This window comes from Patella vulgata, chromosome 1, assembly GCF_932274485.2.
Source record: "Patella vulgata chromosome 1, xgPatVulg1.2, whole genome shotgun sequence".
Taxonomy (NCBI): domain Eukaryota; kingdom Metazoa; phylum Mollusca; class Gastropoda; family Patellidae; genus Patella; species Patella vulgata.
Window position 1 is genome coordinate 3,358,849 of NC_065879.2, and position 21,889 is coordinate 3,380,737.

General features: G+C 35.1%; 1 protein-coding gene across 1 annotated transcript; it reads right to left on the reverse strand.

Moving 5' to 3' along the window:
• Nucleotides 1-1,516: 1,516 nt before the first annotated feature.
• On the reverse strand, nucleotides 1,517-21,756 carry LOC126827710 (WD repeat-containing protein 44). The gene is made up of 22 exons (XM_050557204.2): nucleotides 21,607-21,756; nucleotides 20,298-20,346; nucleotides 18,461-18,522; nucleotides 17,786-17,858; nucleotides 16,704-17,285; nucleotides 15,570-15,713; nucleotides 14,640-14,879; nucleotides 13,765-13,907; nucleotides 12,315-12,410; nucleotides 11,841-11,914; nucleotides 11,437-11,498; nucleotides 10,649-10,729; nucleotides 9,550-9,594; nucleotides 8,976-9,066; nucleotides 8,438-8,511; nucleotides 7,768-7,872; nucleotides 6,920-7,042; nucleotides 5,228-5,419; nucleotides 4,689-4,790; nucleotides 3,359-3,474; nucleotides 2,757-2,884; nucleotides 1,517-1,998 (listed from the first exon to the last, which is right to left on the reverse strand). Exons 1-22 carry the CDS (start codon nucleotides 21,663-21,665, stop codon nucleotides 1,823-1,825), a joined length of 2,817 nt encoding a protein of 938 aa, XP_050413161.1. The 5' UTR covers nucleotides 21,666-21,756; the 3' UTR covers nucleotides 1,517-1,822.
• Nucleotides 21,757-21,889: the final 133 nt, after the last annotated feature.

The window sequence follows — 21,889 nt, forward strand, 5'->3', positions numbered from 1 at the left end:
ATGGACATTTTGACCTTTTTTAATTGTTTAACAAATTTATCAACTGTTCATAACAAGAAAACCAAACCATTAATTTCAGAGTAAGCCATGGCACCAGTGTTGGGATTTCAAAATGTTTCTTGTCGGATATATTTTACAGAAAATAAAGGGGCATAAGTCTTATCAATATTTAAGCAGGTGGTTTCAGGCCACAATTAAAAATCACGCGTCAACAAAATATTCAAATTCGTATGTAATAAAAATAAAATAGGTGCACCTTCTTATTTTTCATATATAATTCTTGTATGGTATTCAAATTTATGTCAGTATTATTCCTACAAAATTACGTGTTGTAATACGTAAATACCATTCCACTCATAAAGTTTACTAATTATCAATTTGGTTCGGTAATAAATATCATTTACATGTATACTTGAAATTGTAGCTGCCATTTTTGGACATTTTTCAAATTTTTCAAATTTAATAAAATGAAATGTATTTCATATTCACACACCCAATGTTAGAATGTTATAATACCTAAAAATATTTTCAAGAAATATGAATACCAAAAAAAAAGGAAGCTTCATTGTTTTTTTCATATAAGATGCATACTGTTCATTTTACAAAGAAAATGGCAAGGTGGGGTTGTAATAATTATTATTATTATTACAGCATATTTATAGTGCGCCCTTTCATATAACATATAGCACTTTACAAAGTGACAATGTAATCATAAATAAACAACAAGATTATGGACATGTTAACGATTGTATACAGAGTCATTTAAAAGCCTGATTAAATAAATGTGTTTGAAGTTTATTTTTAAAAGAATATAGAGATGTACAATATCTTCAACTAAATGGTAGATTGAGTTTAAGAGGAGAAGAGGACGTGTTCCCTCCCGTCATGTTTCACACCAAACACTTCGATATAAGTCTTTTATAGCTCGCTATCAACCTGAATATTTCACCACATATTATGTACAATTAATTATAATAATATAGACAATAACCTGTCATGGAATTCATTGATAAGTGACAATACATAATAATTATCTTATATAACGCTGGAAATCCAACCAAAAGGCTGCTCTTGGCGCAAATTACAGCGTCGTTAAAATAATTAACAGAATGACTGTCGGAATAGTTCTGTTTTTTAGTTACTTTTAAATGATTATATATTGTCACTGTTTTTGTGGTAAAGAGTTGCAAACAATGGGAGCAGCTGAAGAGAAAGCACGTGTTATATTAATGTCGTTCACAACCTGACTGGGTTTTGTTGATTCAAAGTAGGTTCCCATACTTTAATGGAAAGGCAATGTATATAGCAGTATATATGTTGAGTAAGATCCTGCCCTATGGATGAAGCAGTAAGATCTTGCCCTATGGATGAAGCAGTAAGATCTTGCCCTATGGATGAAGCAGTAAGATCTTGCCCCATAGATAAAGCAGTAAGATACTGCCCCATGGATGAAGCAGTAAGATCCTGCCCCATAGATAAAGCAGTAAGATACTGCCCCATGGATGAAGCAGTAAGATCTTGCCCTATAGATAAAGCAGTAAGATCCTGCCCCATGGATGAAGCAGTAAGATCCTGCCCCATGGATGAAGCAGTAAGATCCTGCCCCATGGATGAAGCAGTAAGATCTTGCCCTATTGATGAAGCTGGTGACTTGTGTGGGCTCCCACTGTTAATGTTAGCCTTAGTCCGTAGGATTCCAGACACTGACTGTGGGACCACATCACATTTAATGGTCTGCATTGTGCATGGCATTGGTTACATATTCATTCAGCAGTAAAATAAAGCCTTTCAATAATGTCTATAATATAAAATAAAATCTATTTCAGCTTCTTGGTTTATTAGCTATAACCTTTATAGCTCCTGTAAAATCAGCAGATATAATAATCTCCCCTTGTTCTCCACCAAACAAACCTGCCGTCTGATCAGACTTGTCCTCAGATTTATAAAACAACGCAGGATTGGGAACAAAGATGGCTGCAGTTACTACTGCATTATGAACTGAAATTAAATCAAACATACGAATTATAAATAATAGATTTGAGTGACAAAAGGAATCAAATTTGACTTTTAAAGGTCACCGGAAAAGCTTCATTTTCTTTTTTTTACGATAATACAAGTAATTATGTCAACATATCCTTTCCATAAGTATAACACGACCCCGAATGTCAATATTACCTGCAACAGGTAAATTTCAACGTTATTCATTTCCACCATTCTCCGTGGGTAGTCAATAAACAATCTGTGACGTCACTTTAGTCCTTCTTACAGATTGTTTATTGACGGAAAGTTATGACTACCCACGGAGATGCATTATTTTTTTTAAAAAATGAAACTTTTCCGGTGACCTTTAATATAATGGTAATGATTTTCAATAATAAACATGTTTTAAAAAATTTATAAATATTGAATTGTTTGTTCAGGCATTTCCAAATATGGAAATTCAGCTGGGATGTTTATACATGTATGCTTCCGTAAAGTGGCAGACACACTGGCAGAATGATTTGTCCGAATCAATCTTCGTCGAAATTCGCCTAGTGTGTCTAGAATTCATTAGCCAATCACCACTCATCATCCAATCATACAGAGAAGTCACGTGACTGTTGAAGACATGGTTGCCACCATGTTAAGTCATGTGACGTGAAAGGTGATGGAATCGACTGATGAATCGGGCAAAGCATTCCCCTAGTGTGTGCACCCATTAGGCCGAATAAAATTTGGCGCCAATTGATTCAGCCAAATGAGTCGGCTAAGTTTACCTTTAATAGCTTCCCAGTAATCATTTCTATCTCTTCTAGCCGAAGAAAACTTGGTGTAATCATGGTGGACTTTCCATATATAGATAAAATGATCTTCTGATCCACATACGATATATTTCTCTGATGGACTGAAAATATAGTTAAACAGGATAACATAACTCATCATAATAGAGAGAGAGAGAGAGAGGTCATTTCAGGACTAACACAACATTCAATTTTATTTCAATCATTCGCTTGTGCAAAGCAGTCTTTAGCAGTGGGAGGAAACCGGAGAACCCGGAGAAAAGCCACGAGGTTGGACAGGCGACCCTACTCCTTGTCACATACAACCGGGGAATCGAAACCCTGCCAGTTGACTCAATGACAGACCTTATGATGCATCACGCACACGCTAGCCATTCGGCCATCCAACCCCCACGAGGTTGGACAGACGACCCTTCTGGGGAATCGAAACCGCGCCAGTTGACTCAATTACAGACCTTATGATACAACGCGCACACGCTAGCCATTCGGCCATCCAACCCCTCACATACATGTAGTAAGCTCAACTGAAAACGACGATAAGAACTGTAGTTTATTAAATAAATATAAACAAATCTTACCTTAAATTAGCTTTAATCTGACTACTGTTATTGGTACTACCTTTATATTTACATGATAATGTTAAATCTCTTAAATCATACATTCTTATACGAGAATCATTCGATGTCACTAGTAACTGAAGAGAGAAAGAATAATCATTATCTCAAACTCTGGAGGTCAATTCTATGGCTTCTGTGTAATTTCCACCATCGCATCAGACTCAATGTCACTATCACAAGAGAAGCACAAATTTGTAGATAGTTGTTGAAACTATCATTAAACATACATTATGCAAGAGCTAATTCTGCCTATTGCAAGTCTCTCTATAGGCTTTTAATTAGACATTAATTAACAAAACAAGACCATAATCAACTCTCGATGGCATCGGATACTCGAGATTTTAACTAGATTAAAATGATTCGCCATTTAAAAATTTAATTTAAAAATGGGAGAGGGAGGCTAAGTCTTGAATATACCAGTGCCCTGGTTACCACAATGCACACATCTTGTCAAAACAACAAACAGTGATAACTTGGCTCAGAATGAAGTAATTTGAATGAAATTTTCAATACGTTCATTTTATATTATCTATTTTTGAGCTATTAAAGCAAGAATGGTCAGCTCTTTATCTAAATGAACAGTAGGACGTTAAACCCCATTTCATTTCATTTTATTTCTTTATCTAAATCTTACATAATGTATCTTTAACTCAAAGAATGTAATTTTTCTATTGTGTTGTTATTTTGTACTGAAATAAGAGCAAGTATATGTTAATGTTGTTTTATTTACAAAGTCCATTTACTTAGTTATCCTTTTTAACCTGACAACAGGATTGCTGCCAAGAATATTTGTACAAAATGTTTGGTCATGGTAATTTGAACAGTATTATTAAACCAAACACTTTTTATGGAAAGCCATCAACAATCTGATTAAAATACAGATCTATATTTCATTTCATTTTGTTTTGTTTTGTTTTTTATACTTTCGATGGTCTACACTACATGAAGATCTGACCAGTTGTAGTGGAAGGTTGTGTCAGGGGTCGTACAAGTGGCTTTTGACCCTATGACATCAATCATTGATTAATCAATTAGCGTTGACGTTCTTAGTAGTTTACCCACAGTTCTGTGCATGGGACGCAAAGAAGTCGCCATAGCAGATAGTTTCATTGGCTAATCCTGCACGCCATCCAGAACGCAGGTTATATAACAACTCTTCCAGATCCCAGTGTGGTACAGACAAATAAAACAAAAATTTTGAACTATAAAAAACGAAACAAAATAAGATCTGTGTTTTAATCAGATTGAGTCATTAATGAATTATAATTGGTGGAGATGATAGTCAACTTACCTTATCTTCTGTTTGTAGAGATTCTATACCCGTTATTTTTCTACCCTTAGCGTTTTTACCCCTAGTTGATCGTACATGAATCTGAGTAAAATATTTTAATTGCTGAAAAGGATAAATTAATCCATTATGCTGTGAACAACAAAATTATTAATATATAGTACATTAAATGTTACCAACTGGGACACAAAATATGAAAATTTAAACTGTAAAGTAAAATTTCTAAAAACACGGAGCACAATCCCAAGAATCGAATAAGAGAGAGAGAGAGAAATGGGGTTTAACATCCACTCGACTCAAACAAGGTCATTTCAGGACTAACATATGGTTCAATTTTATTTCAATAATTAGATACATGTTGAGGTCTTTAGCAGAGGACCCGGAGAAAACCCATGAGGTTGGAAAGGTGACCTAATTCCTTGTCACATACAACTGGGGAATCGAAACTAAGCCAGTTGATTCAATGACATACCTTATGATACAGCACGCACACGCTACCCATTTGGCCATTCAACCCCCCACAAAATACATTAACAACTCACCTCTGTATTGTAAAATATACATTTTCCATCGTATGTTCCTACAACAGCAAATTTTCCATTTTGACAAAAATTAGCTGTGGTAATAAGATTAGATGAGCCTCTAACCTCACTCCATAAAGTCACCTTTTTATCTGGTATATTCCATAATCGTAATTTACCATCTAACGATCCACTGAGGAAATAACGATCATCCTATTAAAAATAGAAAATAAACTCAAGCTAAAACGTGGTTTAGTCAGATACATTAAAATACAAGCAGGTCGTTCGTAGCCATGTTTGAAAATTGGGTTTTGAAAAAAAGGCTCTCTCCCGCGTGCAAAATGACCGTTGGGTCAGATCTAGTTACGATCATTTTCCATAGCCCTAGGTCTTGACGGGCATATACGGCCGACATGAAACCCATGGTTGCCATGCAAGATACGTCCACATTTTGAAAGAGATAGACAATGAACAAGCTAAACAAGCTATTTTCGTACAATAAGGGGTCATAATCCAGGATGTTACGGTCCAACATGCGTCAATATTCTAAACAAAGATATTTTAAGTTTCATCAAAATCGGATAAAAATTGTGACCTCTAGAGGGGTCACAACTTTGGTATTACACGCTTTTACATTATTTATGTAAAGGGGAGCGGCCATTTTGATGGAAGATGCGGTCCAATTTTCGTGTCAACCTTCCGTATGGAGTAATAGTGATATATTTGATTGTTTTTTAAAATCGAATAAAAATTGTGACCTTGATATTAAATACTTTAACACTATTTGCGTACAGGGAGCGGCCATTTTGTCTGGCAGTTTCTGTTCGATTTGCATGAAACTCGAACTCGACTGTCATTTGGGTGTAACAGTAAAATATTCGAACATTTTTTTAAATTGGATAAAAATTGTGCCCTCTAGAGGAACCATAGGCTAAAAATGTGATTTTTTGTACTATCGGGGACCATAATCCAGGATGTTACAGTCCAATCTACGCCAATATTGTAAGGAACTGAGATTTTTGGGTTATAAACATACATTTTAAGTTTCATCAAAATCAGATAAAAATTGTGGAACCCAGACTACAAAGTGAAAAATAACCTTGGAGAACCATGTTTAGGACATACATTTACAATAAAAAAATCAAAATTTGTTCAGTAATTCTTTTAATCAAGATATTTGAAAAGTGATCAATTTTTGCCCTTTTAATTAAGTAAGGGTCACTGTGATATGGAAACTCTCTTTATTTAAAAAATCTAAATTCTCACGACAGATCAGACGGCCGAATGAAATGAAATGGGGTTTAACGTCCTACTGTTCTGATCCTATACTGGGCTAATGAAAACGGCATACGCCATACAGTATGCTATGAGGGAAATTTTGCCCGGGCAGGGGCACTATGATCTACTTTTATATCAGATTCCAACTGCTAAGGGATCTTTTACGTGCATGCCATTGTATACACAGGTCCTCGGTTTTTCGTCCCATCCGAACGACTAGACAGCCGTCTTTGTCAGGCTGTTCGTCCTGCACCACTGACAAGGGGAAACCATGTCGGAAAATCCCTAATAACTTACTCGGCTAATGCAGGGATCGAACACGTGACCTCCAGGCTAGTGAACCGGCGTCATAGCCACTGTGGCTTCCTAGACGGTCGAATGACATGCAGGTGTAATAACACTAATGGGTAATGGTGAAATGATCATTCATCTTACCTTAGGATGAAACACAATAGCTGTCACAAAATCAATATGTTGAAATGTACACAAACATTCTCGACGTGAAATATGCCATAATCTAACTGTTTTATCCATTGAGGAAGACAAAATAAAATAATTCTGAAATATAACAAATTTAATGATCAAATTATGAAATTTAATGATCAACATTTTGAGAGAGAGAGAGAGAGAAACTAGGTCAAACTAGGTCATTTCGGGACTAACATATGGTTCAATTTTGTTTCAATAATTCGCTTGCGTGTAGGGTTCTTTAGCAGTGGGAGGAAACTGGAGGACCCAGAGATAACCCACGAGTTTGGACAGGTGACCCAACTCCTTGTCACGTACAACAGGGGAATTGAAACCACGTCAGTTGACCCACCCCCGACATTTTGATATATATATATATGACATAGCCATGGATTGGAGTTTTACCTCCACTTCAATGGCATGTTCTGACACAAGTTTTCTTCTATCTTCAATAGAAAGCTTGATCTCGCTTTAACTATGTACATTTTATCAAGGCCTTCACGTAATACCCTGCATATTTTGGCACTAATTTTGAATGGCTACTGATCCAGCCTGAATACCAGATAAAATGTCTACCTGTGATAATCGAGTTGCAAAGTTTAAGGTTCGTTCAATGTCAAGGTTTCTGTGGAAGTCTGTATGTCACAACCTCTGATTGTACGCTACTATTCACGTGTCTGTAGATAATAATGTAGCTATAAGTTCGGGAATTGTAAAGTAATTTAGCAACATCCAGATACTAATGCATCAAAACAATTAGAGAAGATAAAAATCATTTCATCCTGTCTTCGTACATTAATAATAAAATAACTGACCTTTGACCAGGATATATCTAAAAGGTCAGCTAAATGACCTCTATATGAGCAAAATGGCTTCTTTTTAAATGGTGCATTTGTATTTTCAGGTTCAAAACAGGCTCCCTAAAACATAAAATAAAGCAATTAATATTAAAGCTAAAATTAAAGAATTACATCCAACATGGCTGAAAACTGTAAGAAACGTCAACCTATGTCCCTTCTGCTCAAATACTACATGCTAAAGATAATTGTATATTAAAGATATATTATGGGAGATTAGATAAAGAGCTGGCAATTCTCACTATAATAGTTAAAAACTAGATAATGTAAAGCGAATATGCTGAAAATATCAGACGAATTGCTCCCCTCTGTATCGTGATATGAGCAATTGAATTTTAGGCCGAGCCTCGCTCATCATTACTGAAATCGGTAGGATAAAAACCAAAGCCTCAATTATCCATTTTGACATTAATTCATCCATCACAAAATGTATTCAAATCCAGTAAATATCGCACGCTAGCGATTGCATCGAGAGTTGATTTTGAGCTTGTCATGTCTAATTAATAATTTAGATAATATGTCAGGCCTAAAGAAAGACCTGCAATAAGCAGAATTAGCTCTTGTATAATGTATGTTAAAATTACTGCACATTCACAGAAAACACCGAAAATATTATTTAAAGACTTACATTAGTTTCCTTGAATGAAGCATCAGAAGTGGTGGAATTCAGACTTTCATGTGATTGAGCTGGTGATACTTTTACTGAAACAGAGACAAAAAACAAAATAAAAATACAATCATCAAAATTTAGTTCTTTTCAACAATAGATAATTATATTCAAAAGATAGGTTGCCAATCCACAAAACATACACAAAAAGTGCTATAACTGTGTGTGTGTGTGTGTGTGTGTGTGTGGGTGGGTGTGTGTGTGTGTGTGTGGAGAGAGAGAGAGAGAGAGAGAGAGAGAGAAAGAGAGAGGTTTTAATGTCCACTTGACACAAACTAGGTCATTTCGGGACTAACATATGGTTTAATTTTATTTCAATAATTTGCTTGCGCGTAGGGGTCTTTAGCAGTGGTAGGAAACCGGAGGTCCTGGAGAAAACCCACGAGGTTGGACAGGCGACCCTACTCCTTGTCATGCATAACTTTGTCTCATGGACATGAACACTGTATACTGAAGACTGAAGAACTTAGCATCAGATGTTAAATTCTCAACAACTTACCATCAGAATATTTTTGCCGTAAATCATCAAAATGTGAATAAGCTGATTTTAAAACCCATATACGTAAAACACTATCTTGACCTCCTGTTGCCTGAAAAAAAATAAATAACATTTATTCCATCACTATTTAACTAATGTCAGATCACATTGGTAGGAGTGGACGTAAAACTCCAGGAACGAACAAACGAATATTCAAAATCAATTGTTAAAAATATATGTTTACAATGACAAAAAAAATAAAAAAATTTACGTATTATAATTCACATGCTATACACATAATAATATTTGGTACCCTTTATGTAAAAGTCACATAACACCAAGGTAAATTTCTACAATTCCCTTAGGTGATCTGTATACAAATTATAACGCTCCAGCCATTCAGGTGGGTGAATAACTAGGTTATGGAAGTGATAAAAAATTATGAAACTTTGACAAAATTCATGAGCCTTTTTATAAAGTTAGTTCAGTCATGATTCTATTATCTAAATTATATTGACATAAAGGCGGACTTAAACATCAGAATTGTACATTTGCAAAGCTACTAAATATATTTGTATAATATACAGGGTCTTACCAATAAACGGCCACAAGGTGAAAATTTCATTGTCCATATAGCCCCCTGAAACAGAAGCAAATGATCATGGATTATAAAATAATTCATAAAATAAATGATATCCAATTATAATACACTTGACTTAAACAGAGTATCAGCCTTAAGGAGGGGTGGGGGTCATTTGCCAGATTATCAGGTCTTTTACATTATTATAAACAAAGTCTAAGGGAGGCAACTAGTCCTAAAACAAGATATTGATGCCCATGAAATTAATTTATAAGAATGCCATTTCAGAAAATCCATTTGATTGCATTGCCATTTCAATATCCAACACTCTTAATTTTTTTTTTTTTGCTTGTAAAATTTCTTCCTTCATGGGCCATATCTATGTTTTTTTTACTTAATCCTAATTCGTTGTCACGATTCATGCAATAGGATTTATTGCGAAGAATTGGTGCAACTCTTACTTGACTTGGCCAAAGATACCGAATAATCAACCACATAAAAAACAAACTCCTGGTTACGCATGGGCAATGGAACTTTTCGTCAAATATTGACAACAGTCCCAGACCTTCCGTACATTGAAGACTAGGAGGTCCTTGGTGACTATGACTACTTTTCCTTGTCGGACTGACAAGGGAAAACCAGACTGGAAAATCCACCAAGTCACCTTAATAAAAAGGATGTATACTTGAAGTGGCAATTCGAGTTTACGAGTGGATAATAATTTAGATATGAAATCAGTCGTTGTTGTTTGTATTTTAGAGGAGAGACGAAAAAAGCTCCCTTTAATCAACAAATTGAAAAAATCGCTCCCCTAAAAAAGCACTCCCAATTTCGATAAGAAGAGTGATTTAGAAATTAAGGAGAGTGATCAGATATTAAGGAAAGTGATTACTCGTGTGAATGAGAAATGGTTCTGAAGAACAATAACTGCATGTTAGGTGGTCATTCCTGAATTCATAAATGACAATAAGCCCCCCATGACTTTGTAAAGGAGAGCGATTTTCAGTTTTAAGGAGAGGGGAAAAAACCTCCCCTCGGTCAACATTAAGGTGAATGGCAGGCGCTTGAGAGCGATCGCTCGCCTTAAAAAACAATGACTGTGAAATATACGTACGACATGTTCTCCACTCATATCTTGTAACATCTGTAACTGTGTAAAATCATGTGGACCTTTATTATTACCAGATGATTTGATCTGTAGAATTAAAATAAACAATTATAAATAAAACATCAGTGAAATAATTGTCATATAAGTAAAACCAAAGCCTGGTTCAAAACTTTTTATAAAAACAATTCCGTTGCCCCAAAGCTATTATAACTTTTGAAAAGACATTATATGGAATATTAGTAATAAAGGCATTTAACATAATATGTCACATAACCAGTTGAACGATTTTTGACATCGAGTTTCAAAAAGAAATCTTAGAAACTACAGATCATAGATTATTTATAAGACTTCCATTACGTGGGCAATAACGGTATGAATAATTGACAAGGGATAGTGATTTTCAATAGTGATCAATAAATGCAAGTTTGAAAAAGAAATTTTAAAACAAACCTAACTTATGAGGTCAATGCATGTTCTAGTCCTTCTCAAATTCACATGGGGGATACTCGATTTATGGTCCGGAATTGAATTCTTTCAATCCCCAAAATAGTGACAATCGAGTAAAAAGGGGGATTTTGCGCATTGAATGCATAAGATAATATCTCAACCAAACATATTCGTTGTGTTTAATTACGTCACAATTCTACTCACACCACCTCCGTTATTGGGACTGACAAAACAGTGAAGGGACTAAATTCCACGTCACACGATTGTAATTCTGTCAATTCGGAATGTTACTGGCTGACAATCGTGTATTGTTTAACAGAACTGAGTATATGGCAAAGAAAGTTTACCTTAAATATTTTTCCATCAAATAACACTTCCTTTTCTATACTCTGTTCTTCTCCATGTAAAACTTAAAATATCAAAACTCTCATATCACTTGATATAAAAAATGATTCTAAAGAGGGATTGTAAAATTTTTAAAGTATTAAACATACATGAAGCAAGAGCTAAATCTGCCAGTTGCATGTCTTTCTTTAGGTGTGAAATGTTATCTAAATTATTAATTGGACATTAATTAACTTATCCAGACCATAATCAACTCTCGATGTCATGGCTAGCCTGCAATATTTACTGGATTTGAATAACGTCAAAATGGATAAACGAGACTTTGTTTTTTATTGTACCGACTTTAGTAATGATGATCGAGGCTAGGCCTAAAATTCGATCGCTAATAAATATAAATTTTTTTTACCATTATCAGCTGCACTTTTTACTTTTTTAACTGTTCTACCCATTTTCCTTCCTAAAAACTTCTTTAATTTAATTCTGGAAAAAATAGAATTTCATTTATTTTGTGACATGGGGTTGAATGACTACTGGAAGGTCGCGTCAGGTGTCGCACAAATGGCTTTTGACCCTACGACGTCAGACTTTGATTAATCAATCAACGTTGACGTTTCTAGTGGTTCACCCACAGTTCCGTGCATCGCCCGCCAAGAACTCACCGTTTCATTGGCTAATCTCTCACATTAACCAGTTATATAGCAACTCTTTCAGATCCTAGTGTTGTAAAGACAAATAAAATAAAATTTTGAACTCTAAAAAAATGAGACGAAATAGGATCTGCATTTTATTCAGATTGATATTTTAGTAACTCATGCTAAAGGCGCATCGTTTCTTTGACAAACTCTACTCATAACATTGTCTCGTCACAAGTTAGACTTACGCTTTTTCTTTGGCTTTAAGACCAGATGTACCCAGGGTTCCCTTTTCAGATCGTGTATCTTCTTCATCTGATTCCATTCCCGTTACTATAGACTGACTGAAAAAATACAGGAAAATTACAACATATATTGAGGCTGAGTGAGTTAAGGAGATCATACACTATCAACCTCTCGGTAACATGTTCACCAATATTTAAATCCCAACACTATGTAGTATCTATCATCCAAAAAAATATTCTACGAATATTAGTCTGGATACATTGTCAACATTTGAGAATATTAGGTCATTGACTAGATAGTCTTAAAACAAGATGTTGCCGCCCATGAAATTAATCTAAGAATGCCATATAAAAAAAATCCATTTGACTGCATAGCCATTTCAAAATCCAACACTCTTAATATTTTTATTGTAAAATTTGTCTCTTCATGGGCCATATATATGTTTTTTTTGTTTGTTTTTTTTCAAATTTATCCTAATTCATAGACACGATTCATGTTTGTTTATATTAATGCAAGAATTTATCGCGGGAAGGGGCACAACTCTTACTTGACCTGGCCAGACTTGGATAATCAACCACATAAAAAACCAAACTCCCGGTTATGCATGGGCAATGGACTTTACGTCAAATATTGACAACGGTCCCAGACCCTCTGTATGTGATAGAGCTAGTTAAACACATTCCAAATATAATTTTAACACAGAGATCATTGCTACGATAGCTGAGTAATACAGGTTTCCTGAATCGGAAGTGACGAACGCTGAAGGAAAACACGAGTCATCTCTCTATATAACTGACTGATGTGACGAGTGATAAAGGATATACGGGCGAATTTCTGCTGACTAATAATTCCTTCGAAGACCAAAAGTTGTTGTGTGAGACTGTGAGAGGATATCTGACAATTCATAAAAAGAATTGACTGTCACTAGATAAGTGAACACGAAAGAAAAACAGAAAAAGTCCGTGCATTACCCTGTTTTTATAAGGTATAGAATGAATATAAACAAGGGAATGTACGGATTATTTCTATTTTTCTCATGTTCTCTTATCTAATGACAATCAATTACTTTATTGAATTGTCAGGTATCCTCTTACAGTCTCATATAACAACTTTTGGTATTCAAAGGAATTATTAGTGAGCAGAAATTCGGCCGTGTATCTGTTATCACTCGTCACATCAGTCAGTTATATAGAGAGATGACTCGTGTTTTCCTTTGGCGTTCGTCACTTCTCATTTGGGAAACCTGTATTACTCAGCTATCGTATCAATGATCTCTGTGTTAAAATTATATTTGGAATGTGTTTAACTAGCTCTATCACATATGTGATAATGACTGGCACCAATATTGTCTTTTAACTACAAAATGATAACACAGGCCATGATGTAGTGAAAGATAAGACCTAATATACTCCAGCAAACAGTAAAACCAACCAACCATGTAGGTCTACTTACTTATCAGACTGAAATTCTTGAGCAAGTTTCATTATATGTAACGCCAATGGATTTAGAGTAGCTGGTATTTTTTCTTCCGCAACACTTAATGGTATTTTATCTCCTGTATCTAAATCTAATATCATCACAGAATCCAAAATTTCCTACAAAACAAAATAATCAAATTAAACATTTATACCAATTTTACTCCCTTGTCAACTGCACAGCCTCAATTTCATTTGTTTTAAAAATGGCAGCCCCCACAATGAAACCGGAAAGCGTGAGACGTTGCATTGAAGACGTTTGTCATGGGACATCACCAACAACTTTTCGGACAATGTTGACGATGACAATGTTAATTTCAGCCCTGTGTCAACAACAATTTAGGCTCACATTGATATGTTGAATTGATACAGATAATTATTCTATAACTACAAGCAAATATCATTGAATACAGCCATTGAATAACCTATGGTTGTATTCAATGGCTTGTATACGTACTACTATTGTCCAGAATGACGTCACTTTCAGAATTACGTCAAACTATTATGACGTCAACACTAGCAACCACAATTTTTTTTTTAAAAAATGAAAGAAAAAAGGGCGGAACCTATGATGAATTTTAATGTTATTAGTGATTTTGTTTTTAATAATCTGGATAGTACAGTGTATTTTGAGATTTACGTGTAGTTATAGAATAAAAACAGAACTCAATGACCACTGAATACCGCTCGGGTTATTCAATAGTTCACTTGAGTGTATCCATGTCGCATTCCATACGTTAGCGCAGCGATACACTCTCTTGAACCTTTGAATAACCCGAGCGGTATTCAATAGTCATTGAGTTCTATCTATTTATTATTATTATTATTATTATATTATTATTATTATTATACCTGATCTGTCAAAGATCTTCCTGAATTAGATCTTGGACGACATGTTGATGCGCTAGGAGACAATGATTGATCTACACTCTTTTTCTTCGGTCTCATGGTTGGACGTAATGATTTTTTACGACCAGATTCTGTATCACTTCCCCCTAATAATTCATCGTCTGTCACTTCTTCAAATGAGAAGATACGCATGTCCAGTGAATCGACATCAGGATCTAAATGCTTGGCATCCAACTCTGCTTCCTAAAATTCATGACAGAGAAAAAAGTGTATTATCATCTCCAAACGGATGAAAATCAGAAAATAATTATATATATAAAAATTCATTAATACAATAAGTATATATATACCGGTACATAAAAAAATCAATTCGATGTCCAAGGAATCAATATGAAAATTTTACAACATTCTACATCCTCTGATGACAACATAAACAAGCCATTTGAATGACCGAATGGTTAGCGCATGCATGTTGTATCATAAGGTCTGTAATTAAGTCAACTGGTGTGGTTTAGATTCCCCGGTTGTACACGAGAAGGAGCAGGATCGTCTGTCCTCCCACTGCTAAAGACTCCTACGTGTAAGCGAATTATTGAAATAAAATTGAACCATATGTTAGTAAAAAAATGATCTAGTTTGTGTCGAGTGGACGTTAAACCCTATTCCTCTCTCCCTCTCTCGTGCTGTGTAAAATCTTTTTAAATTGTTTCGATGCAAACTAATAGATTATCTACATGTATCGTTGATTTTTTCCATAGCAACAAGGCAAATTTCATATAAAGTTATCATTCTCAATAATATTTATCTAAAAGCTGAGATATCTGAATTTTCAGTGTTCAGGAAAAACCTGCACTGGATAATACATTTGCGTTTCACGATGCCTTAAGATAACAAATTTTTTAAGATAAATTGTGTGACAGAATGTTAATTTACCTGTGATGTTATATGTCTTGTTCCACCAATCACACTATCTATATCAAGTGATGTCACTGCATCATGTGACTGTTTAGTTGACGTACTTGGAGTAGGGGGAGGTAATCCAGGGTTCATGATTTCTGACATGGATGAAATACTATCCTAGAGAAAACAAAAGGAAATCACAATATAATCTTTCACAGGCATTTAGTAACTGGATAGAGCAATGAACTATAAAACATACTTATGGAAGGACAATTACTGATTTATTTAGGCGACGTTTCGAAGAGTATTCTCTCAACGTTTTCAAGCAAGTACGTTGATAGAATACCCTACAGAACGTTGTCTAAATAAATCAGTAATTGCTCTTCCATAAGTATGTGTTATAGTAAAATGACATTGTCAGGCAACAAACATACACCACAACCTACAAGGGCACTTACTACTAACCACGCATTATAATCTACAAGATCAAAAAGATTGAGAGCTGGTTTACTTAAGGAGCTATAAATTCTTCAGAAATATCTGGCAAAATAAATAAAGATTATTGAAATCACTGATCATGCCGAAATTTGAATAAAATCTGTTAATAAATGCAACCTGAAGAATATTTACAGGCAAATTATACATCAATCTGATTTAAATACAGATCTATATTTCGTTTCTTTTTTTTAATACTGTCGATGGCCTACACTACATGAAGATCTGAACGGTTGTAATGGAAGCTCGCGTCAGAGATCACACGAGTGGCTTTTGACCCTATGATGTCAGACATTTAATTAACCAATCAGCATTGACGTTTCTAGTGGGTTACCCACAGTTCCATGCACCTCACGCCAAAAACTTGCCGTAACAGACCGTATCATTGGCTATTCCCTCACATCAACCATAACGCGGGTTATATAACAACTCTTATAGATCCTAGTGTAGTAAAGACAAGTAAAACGAAATTTTGAATTATAAAAAACGAAACAAAATGAATACCATGCACTTGTCAACTATATAATCAGATCATTACGAGAAACGGTTGTATATAAGCTTATAAAACTTGTTATCATATCCTCTATTATGAATAAAATATTGTTTTTAAAAATGTTTTTTAGAGTAAAATTAAAATACTACAAAACACTGTTCATTACACCCGTTACTTACCGAATCTTCATTACTTCTTCGTTTTCTTCTAGGGGGAGCTACTGGTCTTATAAACGATGTAGGTGGTGTTTTCGTTTTTGTGCTTTGCACAATATCTGGTTCATTACTGGCGATTTGTTCCTCTTTAATAATATCATCAACGACAACTTCCGCCGACGTTGATGTATTATCCAGATCAAACGATAGTGATTTATCTAATTTACCTTTTTCGGGATGAAATTCACTAATATTCGTCTTTATATTGTCTCTACTAATTTCACAAATACTACTCGTGTCCAAAACCAATTGTGATGTGTCCCGAGGTAGATCTCCGAACGAACCCGATCGTTTTCGTCGCAAACGTAATAAATATTCATCACAGTCCCCCCAATTGTTCTCCATTTTCTCAATGGTGTGTGATTTTGTGCCCGGTGTATTGCATTCATTTCTGTTATCAGAAATGGAACTGTCGTCCGTAGATTCTTCGACAGAGATTGATGTCTCGGTAGTCTTTACTGGTGTACTTTCTGTACCAATCAACTGTCTCATTTCAAACAGTTTTCTTCTTCGTATTTCATCTTCACAAACACTTTCAACTGTGTCCTAAAATAAAGTTTTAAACATTTAAAATCTGTTGAAATAGTTTGTTGTAACAATATACAAAATGAGAATAAACAACTAGAAGGGGAGGGAGGGAAGGTGGCAGGTGGATTGACTTTTGAGGAAGTGCGTCTATTCTTCCCATTCAATCAAAGCTCTCCTAAGTACAGCAACATGACAGCCCTTTTTGATAGCCTCGTTTGTCACACAATTAGTTTTTCTGCAATGTTCTGATATGCACTGGTCATTGGGCGTAATAAATTTTCGTGAGTAATGACGTAACGTTATGTAAACATATCTGGAGCTCTGTTTAAACCTGAATGATATTGTTACGCAGTTAGCTATTGGTTGTTAATTAGACTATTGACCAGTCATAATTTGGAACAGAAATTTGCTTTCGTTACAGCAGTGTTTGATTGAGTGGGATTAGGTCTAATCAAATGAAACACTGCGAGGAGTATGTAATGTTACAAATGCTAGTATGACTATGACAGTCTTCTCACCTCAAACTCAGCCGCTTTTTTCTTTCGTAAAATTGATAATCTCCTCGCTAGATCCTCATCTTCTTTTTTTCTTCTATATGAAAAAATATGAGAGTGAAGCACTTAAGACAAGAATATAGTGGTAATACTATTAGAGAGAGAGAGAAAGAGAAATGGGGTTTAACATCCACTTGACACAAACTAGGTCTTTAGCAGTGGGTGGCCGGAGAAAACTCCACGAGGTTGGACAGGCGACCCTACTCCTTGTGACGTACAACTGGGGAATCAAAACCATGCCAGTTGACTCAATGACAGACCTTATGATACAGTGCGCACATGCTAACCTTTCGGCCTTCCAACCTCAATGTAATGCTATTAATCTGGATTCTTTTTCAATTTAAAATAAAGATTTTCCTGGGAAACTCTCCTGATTACCAAACTATATTTATTGTCTGTGAGTATTTCCCCTTGACATGCAAATCCTGGTGGAGAGGGGTCAACTCAGGCCTAGCCCGTTCCTCGATCCAATCGCAAATAAAATACTGTTTATAAAAAAAATTTGTTTTTATTGCAATCATTTCTTTAATTACTTATTATCAAAACTTTCTTACACAGCACAGAGAACCCAAAAAAAATTAATTTACAAATACAGGCTCAAATTTAAAATGGTTATCAATCATTAAACTATAAGCATACCGCTCTTCAGCCCTCTTCTTTAATTCCAATATTCTTTTTTCTTCTTCTTCAAAATCGCTCAACTAGAACAGAAAGAGAAATGCATGTACAAATTCTAATATCATGACTATTAAAACATGTCTCCGGCATGGTTCCCCCATGTCAGTGATGCAGGACGAAGGGCCTGACAAGGACAGCTATCTAGTCGTTAGGATGGTACGAAAAACTGAGGTCCCGTGTACACATAGGCGTGCACGTAAAAGATCCCTTGACAGTTGGAATTCGATATAAGAGTAGGCCGTAGTGCCGCTGTCTGTGCAAAATTTCCCTCATAGCACACTGTATGGCGTATGCCTGTCTTCATTAGCCCAGTTCGGAGCAGAACAGTAGGACGTTAAACTCTGTTTCATTTCATTTCATTAAAACATGTCTAAATCAGATATTATTCATAACAATCTGGTTAAAACACAGATCCTATTTCGTTTCGTTTTTATAGTTCAAAATTTCCTTTTTACTTGTCTTTACTACACTTGGATCTGGAAGAGTTGTTATTTAACTCGTGTTCTGAATGGTGTCAGGGATAAGCTTTAGGCGTGTTTTTCACGGAACTGTGGGTAATCCACTAGTAACATCAATGCTGATTGGTTAATCAAATGTCTGACGTCATAGGGTCATAAGTCGGTCTTTTAACCCCTGACGTGACCTATCGCTATAACTTGTCAGATCTTCATGTAGTGTAGGCCATCGAAAGTATAAAAAAACGAATCGAAATATAGATCTGTATTTTAATCAGATTGTATACATAATTAAATCTAAATATCTAGGTTGCGTTAATGTTTCTACTGGGGTACCCACAGTTCCGTGAAATGCATGTCAAGAACTTGCCGAAACAGATCGTTTCATTGGCTAATCCCTCACATCAATCAGAACGCAGGTTATATAACAACTCTTCCAGATCCTAGTGTAGCAAAGACAAGTAAATCAAAAGTTTGAACTATAAAAAACGAAACATAATAGGATCTGTGTTTTAATCAGTTGCATGTAATGGTACAAAACTGTGACTTTAATGGGCTTGAGATTATTGGATATTGAACTCATTGCTCATTGGTTGCATCAATGACTGTTCATTATTTTATTGGTTTAAAGTTAATTCAGATATTTATGGTTAATCACTCCGTATTTTTTACACCAAAAATGTGCACTTAACATTTAAATCTCTTGCGTGCTTTACTTTTTCAAGTACCGGGTACTTTAAATTCAAATCATGTATTATAATTCTTCTAAGTTCTGATGTAATTTCAATTCCTTTTCCAAAAATCTTCATTATCATCATCATCTGTTGCAGAGAGTTTGTTGTTCTAAAAAGTTGTCTTACATGTAGCATCTAATATCAATTTTATGACCTTCTTGAATAGTTGTCTATCAACTCCAAGACCTGTTTTTACATGTACACATCTTCTTTCTACTCTTCGTTTAAGAATTATTTCAGGGTGAATAACATCAGTATACTAGGGGTTGGGATGGTTGCCTTTACTTTTACAAGACTTTACAGGGGCAAATATGTCAAGTGTGGGCTCAATGAACTGAGAACACCAGTGCAGTAGAGTTAGAGGATCATTAGAATCAATACATTTTACAGCCTCTTTGATAGACGACACAAACTTCTCAAAGTCAATATCTTTCTGCTTTCTAATCTTGATTTCTTTCTCCACAGACGAGGCGCTTTCGAGGTTTATGTCACATACTTCTTCAAACTATATTGATCAGCAATTCATATTCAGACCGTCATTTAAATACCTCAAATTAAAATAAAGGCTATGGAATTTGTCCATAGCTACATGTAAACTTAAATACTCACTGTTTCTGAACTTGCAGTAAATCCTGGTGATGGAACTACTAGAAATGATCTACCAAAAAAAGAAAATATAATTAAGCATGAATTTGTTCCTCTCTCTAGTAATGAAAAATATCAGATAAAAATCTTAACAGGCTTTTAAAGCACCTTTATCTGAAAATCATGCAGTAAAGTCGGATACCATTAACTATAAGGTATATTCCATGGTTGTACGTGACAAGGAGTAGGGTCGCCTGCCCAACCTCGTGAGTTTTCTCCGGGTCCTCCGGTTTCCTCTCACTGCTAAAGAACCCTACGCACAAGGGAATTATTGAAATAAAAATTTAAACCATACGTTAGTCCCAAAATGACCTAGTTTGTGTCGAGTGGACGTTAATCTCCATTTCTCTCTCTCTCTCTTTATTTTATCAGGTTGTATAGTCTTCTGTTGAAGAGTATCATGACGTTTTCGTCCCGCAACGTTTTGGAGTCCACAGAAACGACAGTTCGGACTCAGACTGACGATGGTTCAAACTCGATCTGACTTACATACGTACTTGCCGACGGTTTAGACTTGGTCAGACTAGATCTTAACTCAATATTAACTCGCTTTCAAACAATGATAAATAATAATGAATAAATTTGTGTATTTTAATTTAGTAATACACGTAACTTAAACACCCAATACGTGATTATATTAAATATAATTGCTACAATTTTAAAAATATTACTTATGCAGTCATAAATCCAAATTTGAAGATCCACACGGATCCATTTTGAACGTGTGAGAAAACTACTGTACAGTGTTACATGAAACAATTTTGATACTGGTAGTTAACAATAGCAATCAACACACGTGATTGACAACTCACGTTTTGTCTCAAACATCAAAACACCCCAGTGTCTGTACTAATTAATATCTATAGGCCTATGCACATACTATTCTGCCATGCAATAGGCCTAACACATATTATTATCAATTATTATTAATGACTTAGGGCATATTATAGTGTTATATGCACATCACAATCAGATTTGGCCCTACAGTAACCATCTTTCTTTTCTTTACAGTCTGAGATGTACGGTAATTGTTATTCAATTACAACATAGGCCTACAAATTGGCCAGGACAATAATGAATTATCACTATAGTATAATATTGTTGCTGGCATTAGGCCTATTATGTCTGCGTGCACTCTAGTCTCCTCTGTCAAGTCAGTTGAGCACTGATTCTGGCTGAACCACTAGCCTAGCACTGACAGTGACACTGCTGAGTGACAGCAGGACTGAGTTTACAACAAATTCGTCTACCAAAATAAAGTGTTACCACGTACTGGAATGGTGTACTATCCTCTGCATCAAAAAATTCATCTTGATCGCTATCAGAAGACATCGTTGAATCTTAAAGCATTTTTACACACACAAAATAAATTTTGAAAATTGTAAATGTAAACAAATTTCGTGGAATTCAGTAGGTCGCCATATTGGTTTTTCATGCCAAATCTCGCAATTTTTAAAGGCGTGACTTTTAATTATTTCACTGAATAGCTCTTTAAATTTTTCAAATACATTGAATATTTGACATAAAATGTTTCTTTGATAAAAATTTTCATTCAT